The sequence below is a fragment of the Aptenodytes forsteri genome, unplaced genomic scaffold (genome assembly GCF_000699145.1).
Source record: "Aptenodytes forsteri isolate BGI_AS27 unplaced genomic scaffold, ASM69914v1 Scaffold404, whole genome shotgun sequence".
Taxonomy (NCBI): domain Eukaryota; kingdom Metazoa; phylum Chordata; class Aves; order Sphenisciformes; family Spheniscidae; genus Aptenodytes; species Aptenodytes forsteri.
The window spans coordinates 1,042,768-1,052,206 of NW_008795629.1; the positions used below are offsets into that span (position 1 = coordinate 1,042,768).

The following is a 9,439-nucleotide window of genomic DNA, read 5'->3' on the forward strand; positions in this document are numbered from 1 at the left end:
TATCAAGCATTAAAAAAAAAAAAAAAAAAAGGATCACATGGACTCCTCTGTCTCCTGGTGCATACATCTGTGGGTACATCTGGTTTCACTATTAGAGCATTTTTTGCTGATTCCTCAATTCAAAGTAAATCAAACATTTGACATTATACTGTCATTACAGGCACCGTACTTCAGACCTTGCAGCCACTATTCAACAAGCTTCTGGATTACTCACCATCTGTATTTTCAGGCACTGTGCTGTGCTTCACAAAAGCGACTTCTCCAGCACCTTCAGCCAAACACCTAATAAATACAAATCCAACCACAAAGATGCATCACAAAGCACAGCTCCCACGCACTGGACACTGCCAGCTGACAGCCAGAGGGCTGCAGGCTATGTTCCATCAGCCACAGACACTGACCTATTTCCTTGTGCTGAGAGTTTTGCTCAAGGCAGAGACTAGTGGCTGTTAGAGCATGAAGTAAACTATCACTGTCATTTGGTGAACATGGACAACATGTTCAGTGCTGCCTGGGACAAACACCATGACCTTCTTGGTCCAAGTTCTCTGTCTAAGGCAGTCGCACATTCCTTTGGGGAATATGCAGAGAGGAGCAAGTGTTTCACATGAGCAAATTCTGCCCTTGCTCGGTCAATGCTATTACTCAGGGACTGGGAGCTGCAATACAGCACACAGACAGGAAGAAGGAAAATAAGGGAAAGATTGGTGTGCAAAAATGGAGGGCAGGGCAACTTGATAATTCAGTGCAACGAGGTGGGATGACTGAAATAGCTGAGTAGGGCGGCAGTTCAGCTCTCAGACTCCAAGGGTCATCAGGTTTTACTGGGAAAGATACAGCCTGCTGAAACACACACTCAGACTTGTGTCAACAGCTGCTGGACAAAGCAAACCGCAATGGGATGTCCCTGCCCAGTATAAGTGCTAAATATCCATTTGGTTTTAATACTCAGGTATTAATACCTGAAATAGTGGGTTTAGAATTACTTTTGTTCAGTCTCTAGGTTTAAAGCACGGTTGTCCTAACACAACAGCAGATTTTCTAACAAGATCAACTGGAAGTTCTCTAGCTTAAATTTCCTGTCAGTGAGGCCTGAACACAATGGCTATGGATAGAGCATAACAATAAGAAAAAGAGCCATGATTTTTACCTGAAAGCCCCACTGTAGTCATAGTATCGCTCTTGGGCATTTCGTTCACATTTGTTCTGCCCAGCTGAATTCCCTTTGCAGAGCTGACAGAGGGATTTGGGATAGTTTACGCCATTTGCTCCAGGAACACAGCTTGCATTGAAATAGTCACTTACAGCTAAATGTGAAATTAGAATGAGAAATTTTTAGCAATGAATAAACAAGATCCTACAATCTCATTTTAACACATCTACACAGTACATCTCTAAAAACATTTAGAAGGGATAAGACATTTTGTTCTTAAAAGATGGTTTCCAAGTTTAAAAAAAAAAAACCCTGCAGTCCTCATCAGACCTACGTTAGGTCTATTCCATCTTACAAGGAGCATCAAAGCCAAGGAACAAAACAGCAGCTAGAACCACACATTTCTGTCCACAGACAGGGTCCCAGGACCATACAGAAAGGCATTGCTGAAGAACAGATCTTTGCCCTGTACCTCTTACCTTTTGGAAGGTCACATCCCATTGCTGCCAGGCGCCCACTGTCAATTAGATAACCCACTGGCACATCCCAGCCTGCAGTTCGGTTGATGCCTGTGTGACATGAACTGACACCCTTCAAGCTGTTGATGGTGATGTTGGAGCTCTTCCTTACCACAGCCACAGCATAATAGGAAGTTCCAATCTCTGCAGCGTAGGGAGAGAGAGAAGCAAGCAAAGTAGCCTCGCAGCAGCATTACAGAGGTACACTGATTTGTGGCCTCTTGTGGCTCCCCTACCCCCAGGCAAGTCACATTGTTCACATCCTTGGTGAGAACATGCTGACTGTGAGTCAATGTCCTCCATTCTCTTTCCAGTGTGAAATGTCTTAGTTAAAGGCCACAGGCAATCTGCTCTAACTTTGAAGGTCACCCTGCTTGGAAAGGGAGGTGGGATGAAAGACATCCAGAGGTTCCTTCCAAGAAGAAATTTTCTATGATTCTAAATATATTTGGATTGAATTGAAACCAATATAATTAAGAGTAAAAAAAATTATTCCCCAGTTGTCTACTAATTTGCTCTTAATTTTGACACAGCATAGCAAGTTGATGCCACTGGAGCATCACAGCTGATTTCATTCTCTTTGTTTTACAGTTTGATATAACTCAGAGTCAAGAGTTTAGGGTCTGAAGTGACCATAAGGTCATTCAATCTGACTTTATTTAGATCAGAAATCATTAAATTTCATTCACTTTTCTCTGATTTGAGCTCATCAACTGACTAAAGGAGATAGCCAGCCTCTGGATCATGAGGCCCATGTGGTTTTGAGAAACTGAAGTACAGCTCCCTCACCAGGGTCATGATGTGGTTAACAGTGGGGGGGCGGGGGGCTGCTGCAGGTGATCCAAGTCCCTGTGGACCAAGCCCAACAGGCACTTCTGAGGATGCCTTGGCCAGATCACACCAAGACCCAGCTGCAAACCAAATCCAGCTCCATCTCACAATAGAGTGGTGGGACACCACTACCTGCAGACTGCTTCCAGAGCTGTTCCTTCCCCTGGGTCTCTGAAAGTTATGGAGGACATCTTCCAGCTCTGAACTACACAAACATGTTGATGCTGAGCCCTCAGTCAGGATGACAAATCACCACTGGATTACTGTCTCTGTCCTGAAAGAAACTCAAAGCTTAAGGACACCCAGAGAAGGAGCAGAATCTATCACTTCCTTTCTTCCAGCAGGTGATCATATACACTATTAAAAATAAAATCAAATTATTCTAATTTATGGGATTGAGAGATAAACCTAATAGCAGTTTATGCTTTGCAATTCATTAACTTATCTGCAAAGTATGGAACAGAGAAGACAGTAAACAGTGAGACAGTAAAAAAACCAAAAAACAAAGAACACCACCAAACCAAAACAAAACACCAAAACAAAAAACAACCCAACAAACCTATTACATGAACAGCTATTTTGACCTAACTGCTTCAGGACAGACTCTGCCACAGCCCTGCATCTCCTGTTTCCCTCACACATTCTGTTACGGGCAGGAACATCCAAGAGGGAACCTGACCATTACCTACTGTCCAGAGTCTTCAAGAGGAGGACCCCAAAATAAAATGGAAACAGTAAAAATGCGTAAGAAAAAGCTCGTATTAAGTAATCTAGAAGTTATTTAGTCAGAATATACCTTGATCATATACTTCCCCAGCCACAGGTTTCAGACCATGCTCCTTTCCAGCCTGGTAAATCAAACGGCCATCCAGTGTCACTGCATCTGCCAAATCATCCTGTGCAGACACAAGGGCAGAATACACGTTGAAGCTTAATTATCAGTATTTCTCAAAAGCCAGAGGCAGAGTACCCATGAATTTAAGAGAAGAGACCCCTTAATCTGCATTTGTAAGTTTTCTTTTCTCCAAAAAGTTCTTTTACGGGCACTCAAATTTCTGAAGAACAACTACCAAGAGGGATTTGAGAACTTCAGAACCGCCTTCCTTCAGAAATAATGCAGAAACCAGCCCTGGACCGTGATGGCCTCACTAGTCTTCATAGTCCAAAGGAATCTTAGAAACAGATCCTGCAGTTCTGTGATGAATCTTAAGGCCCACCAATTTGGAGTTTCATTCATGTCTATAGCTAGTGCCCCAAAGCTTGAAGATTTAAATAAAGTAAATATATTGTTGAGGTCATACACAGATAGTTTGAAGTAATGCCTTCTGGGGGTGCAAAATCTGAATGCCAAAGTGTACTCAAAAGCAACCTTAGCTTGTACCTCAGCCACACATTTTGGGAGAGGGGGAGCAGATGGCAGTGCATTTCAGAGAAGGTGGAAAGCATCTAAAAAGCCTGTCCCAAGTGGGAGAATACAAATGCGGGGCATCCACTGCTGGGAAGGTATCCAACTATACCATATCTTTTCAGCTGACCATAACACCACGCTGTCTGGAATCCTGCTACAGATGCAGGATTGCTCTGGATAGCATGGAATAGGATTTCCCACAGCAGCAAGGACTGGAGAACTGCTATACACACCTCTGATCAGCTGAACCTGGCTCTCACTGTGTACTGAACCTAGCGGAAGCCAGGAGAGGGCATCTTGCAGAGAGACAAGATACTGCTGAGAAAATAATCAGCAGCTTGACATTTTGCATTTCTAAGCTGATTCCAAGTTTCTTACCAGTTTGCTTAACCTCTGGTTTGGCACTGGAGGGAGTGATTTAGTTTACCCATCCCTTGGCAGTTTGCTGAGCACTGGTTAGGGCAGGGCTAGGACTATGCTGCCTAGTATACCACAGCAATTTCCCACAGGCTGAGCCACATAAAAAGCTTGAAAATTTTTTTAAGGGGTCATGTGAGAGCACAGGTAATACATTGATGTTGATACCTAAATCAGATTTCAAGTTGCCATGTAATTTGAAATATTTTACTTATTTGGCTCAAGGGAGAAAAAAAGATGATAATCATTAATTAGCTGAAACAATAGATGTCCTGAGAGTTGCTTCTCATGAATGAGAGCTGAACAAAGCTCCAAGGGAACCTGAAGAGGAGTTGGGGTTGGGAAATATTTGCATCTTCAAGAACAGACACAATCTTTCTGGAATAACCAGATCTGATTCTCCATTGGTGAGTGTCAGACCACAGGACGGCAGTTTAGGAATATGGCCTGTTGTTTCGAAGGGGCACCTGACAGTGAGAGGAAGAAGAGGAGGTGGGAGTTAGAAGGACCTTACCCCTCAGGGAGAACAAAATGAGCCTCTAGAATTGGTGGTGGACAGGAAACAGAGCAGATAAAATGGCAAGGGTTGGCCACAGAAAAAAAGGACTGTATTATGTGGACATATTTGCATGTGAGAGAGCACTTTTATGATTGGAAAGTTGAGCCTTTGAGCTCTGTTTAGCAGAAGAGCTTGCTATCAATAGCTTGTGTATAAGTAACAGTGCATAAATTACAGAACAAGACAGAAAAAATGCCTATTTAATGTATTTAATGTGAAGTAGTTTACAGGCTGCAGACCTCTCCTTTAAATGCATACAACTGCTGAGGTGGCGTATCAGCAACAGTGTGGGTATTTTATTTTTTTTGTAGCAAGCATTTGCCAATACATTTAACAAAAGCACGGGATTATTCCACGTATGATTTTTTTGATAAGTATATGTGCGATGGTAATACCCTGTTAATTATTTTCAGAGGGACTTCATTTCTGTGTGTCACAACGGTTGAGAATTACCTACAGAAGTGTTTGAAGACCTGCTGAAGAATAGCTCTGGTCACATTAAATATTGTCAGGTTCCCTAGTTTAATATTTAGACATTTCTCAATTTTTAAACACCTTCAAAGAAAAAGGTTCTTTTGCTTTATCCATGTGCTAACACATTCACAGGACTAAGTCCAAGTTATGTAGTGTTATAAAACAGCATATCTCTGCCTCTTCAGCCATTGCGTCCCACTCCCTTTTTGGTCTCAAAGAGCAGAGATCAGTGCGGATGCAGACTCAGGGGATCCACACTGTCCTACACAGAGCAGGCCGGCTTAAACATTTAGTAGATTATTAGCACAAGAAAAAAAAGAGGTCTCAAGGACAAAGCCTCATCTGAAGCCTTACAGTGACGATTCATTTTATCAGACAGCTAGTTACTCACGCTATCTGCCTGCAGGTTTCTGAGTTCAGCTAATCAAGTTTTATAGGAATCTAAGGTTTTAGATAGGTGCCTGCTGCTTGCAATGGCTTACAAATGCAATTCTGTGTGCACTGTATTTCAGAAGCAGACACTCATCAGCCCTTTTAATAACCTGCTTTGCAGAGTCTAACAGGTCTCCCTCTGTGGAATGCAGCAATAAGCCAAGCGGTTTTAAGAAGATCTGACATTAGAAAGTATTTCCCGTCTAATCCCAAGGTAAGATCCATGTATGTATCGATATCTGCTCCTATCATTCTTCAATACTGTCTTGATTCCCTCACTCAAGAACAGTATTTATCAAGAAGCAATGCGGTAGTTTTAGTAGTCAGGCAACCCTTCTGCTTCTGTTGACAAACACTACAACATACCAATTTCTGAAATTTGTTCCTTTTTTCTGGCCACACAACCACCTGCCTCATCTCCCTTCAAACTACTCTGCCGGGCCTCATTTCCTGGCTCTGAACCTCTTGTCCTTGACAAGCTGCATCTCCTCCACAAAACCCTGACTTTTGGGCATGTCTACACAGGATACACAAAGAATATTATTTATTAACACAGCCAGCCATCATCCCCTTCCCCCACATTCTGCCAGTGAAGACGACCACGATTACCTGCCTCCACATTTTATTCAATATCCACTTCTTGACTCCCACACCCTCCTAAGGAGGGAATTCTATTCCATCCATCAATTTGCAAAGCCACATGTTTACAGCCTTTAAAACCTTCCCCAGAGCCGTGCTCCTTTTGGAAACTGAGCACACTCTGGGCAGCTGAACTAATACAACTGGGTTTGCGTGCCCTTTGCTCACCCTACTTGCTGCTTTGTCTCTCTTTTGCACTCCGGTACTGGGAGATTTGATTTGGCTTTACACACCTCTCATCTGTATATACAGCAATTTCCATGATGGGACCCTGAAATGAGAGTTTGATCCAGAGTTTATGGAAATACAATCTACTTATAGGCTCAGCAGCACAGCTTTAACTACTGTCTGCATCTTATAGCTCCATCCCTTCTTAAATATCTGCTAAATGAATCTGACACAATTCCCAAATCAAAGATTAGCATTTGGGAGGAAATATTTAAGACCTTTGCTGTGTTCCTAATGGCTGGCCACCTGTGACTAGCCAAACAGATGACACAGGGCCATTCTGACATTCAGATTCATACGTACACCTCTATGTCTTTTTGAAAAAAATATATGCTTTGATTTTTCAGAGACATGAACGCCAGGAAGCATACGGTCAGCTGCCTGGATCATCAGACATTCACTGCAGAGCTGTGTACATTGCCACTGGATTGTTATTAGGCACATGGAGATATCGAATCAATGACACTGCTGTCACTCACAACTCACCTTAATCATCTGGGTACAGTTAGCAGCTGACCCCCCCTCTCTACAGTCCAGAGGGGGAAGGATGCCAGCCCCACCAAAGGCCTTACTCATGTTATTACACTTGGAAAGTTCTTGCTCAGAGATGGTGCACCACCGGATACGTTCCAGGCTGAGAGCTGCAAACACAACACCAAGAGAAAATACTGTAAAATGCATCGGTGCCTTTGTAACAGAGCTTACTATTTAAAGGTTCCCGAAGAGCCAACCTTTCATTCTGTTCCTCCTCCCAAAACGGAAAGAAATCAGGGCTCTTTCAACAGTGAGTCTTTAGAGATGGTTCCCACTTTCATTCAGATTAACATGAATACTGAAATTTTTTGGACTGGAAACAGGATAGGCTCAGACTCAGATACTGAAACCCGATGGCATGTTTCTGACATAAGAAATATGGGTACCACGGAATAGGTCAGGGCATCCAGACTATTCTTAAAACTTTGCAGAATACATCATCTTTTCTCGAGTCAAAAGTCTTTAAAATGATTATTTAAAATGATACGCTACAAAAACAAAGAGACTGTCCAAAGACAACTCTGTCAAGCATTGCTAGTTAATACCTGGAGTCCTGCCCCAGCCCTTTTTGGTCTGAATAAAACAACCCCAATCTTAGGCGCTCAAGAGCCCTGCCACTAGGTTTATTATGAAAACTAGAAAAATAAACTTGTCCCTTCAAAACACACTTTCATAAGAGGCCGTTTCCACAGTCACGAAAAGGGGAGGGCAGTTCCATGAATGAAAAGACTCAAGTTTAGTAGTGGAGATTCCATTAATCAGTGAAGAAAGGTGTCGTTCAAGCAGGCCCAAACGCTACCCTTCTAGTGCCAAAGCTACAAATATGTTGTTGCTTCCGTAAGGATATGTCATCATGCGCAAACGGTGCAGCTGTACATAAAATGCATATGCAAGTATGGTTTATGCTGATAAACAGGCACAGATCATTTTTGTAAGCAGGGGGCACCACATTCCATTGCTTTTCTACAATTTCGATTTTTAAGTTGGAGTCTCCTCTAAGTTATTTGTCATGTGGTTTTCTAAAAACTCCAACTGGCCCTCTACTTCCCCACCACTGCCACGCAGTTGAGATACCACACCTAACTTTGCAAGTTAAAATTACTCCACTAGTGCTCAATAGTAGCCACACACATTTTCTGACCTAGTGGCTGCAGACTAAACAAGATCACTGTTGCCATAAAGCTTGTTTTGCACCCGATTCTGAAACAGAGGGTTTGGCTTGCTGTTCCACTACAACTCGGAGCCAGCTCTACTGCTGTCAACAAACATTAAGTCAGACTTGGAAGGCTTACAGCAAGTTTTCATGGCAGCATGTGCTAGTAGAGGGAGAAACAACTGCCCACCTCCGAGTTGCAGGAATTTCGAGAACCAAGACGGTTAGAAGAAAGGCACAACAGGGTCATGGTACAAAGGCACCTCATGGAAACTTACACGTCTACCTCATCTACCTGGGTGAAATTTTCACCACTAATTTCTTGGGGCAGGAGGAAGAACCTAGGTTTTCATTGATAAAGGGGTTCAGGTTTTTCTTCTCCTAAACACAAGCAAATGGAAATTAAATTGGGGTCTCAGCATCTCAGTATGTATGGCTAAGTGCCATTCTTCAGCCTCAGCATTCTGGTTTTAGATATAAACCCACAGGAGATAATACATGAATGCTATGAAGAAATCATTAGCCATATAAACCTGAAACATGAAACAAAGCTTATTTGGCTCCATATTTCAGCCAAAATAGTGAAACAGCATGAATCTGTTGGGTTTTTTCCTCACTCATCTAAAAGAGGTAATTAATTTGTCCCCTTCCAAACTGCTAACCTTTGCTGTTACAGGAAAGCCAGATCCTGGGTGATTTCCCATTTCCTTCCTTACAATTTAACCCTTTTGTGGGCTTCAGCACAGACAAGGTCTGTAGTTAGCCTCTCTTCCTATTGCCAACCAAGAACATCTTAAAACAGCAGGTCAGTCTCTGAACCCAAGTTTATTCACAATTTTGGCCCTTCTGTATATCTGTAGATATGCATAAAGCATGAAATGGCAGGAGCTGGCAACTTCCATTTGAAATACACTCAAGGTCCTAAACACACATATAACTTTATCACTGGCAACCATCCAGTTAACTCCTCTGCTGAAAGTAACAGTACTACATTGTGTAACTTCTTATCAAATGGCTATTAATACAGCTATTAATACACTATCAAGGGCTTTCAACAGAAACAATGTAAAAAAAAAAATAATATTATAGGAAT

General features: G+C 42.4%; 1 protein-coding gene across 1 annotated transcript in view; it reads right to left on the reverse strand.

Annotated features, from left to right (window-relative positions):
• LOC103901441 (melanotransferrin) overlaps positions 1 to 9,439 on the reverse strand; it is a 21,413-nt gene that overhangs the window by 10,778 nt on the left and 1,196 nt on the right. The window contains exons 2-6 of the mRNA XM_009282331.1: positions 7,146 to 7,300; positions 3,299 to 3,398; positions 1,633 to 1,815; positions 1,151 to 1,307; positions 215 to 282 (exon numbers count right to left, since the gene is read on the reverse strand). Of these exons, the coding sequence (XP_009280606.1) occupies positions 215 to 282; positions 1,151 to 1,307; positions 1,633 to 1,815; positions 3,299 to 3,398; positions 7,146 to 7,300 (663 nt within the window). The remainder of the gene's footprint in view (positions 1 to 214; positions 283 to 1,150; positions 1,308 to 1,632; positions 1,816 to 3,298; positions 3,399 to 7,145; positions 7,301 to 9,439) is intronic.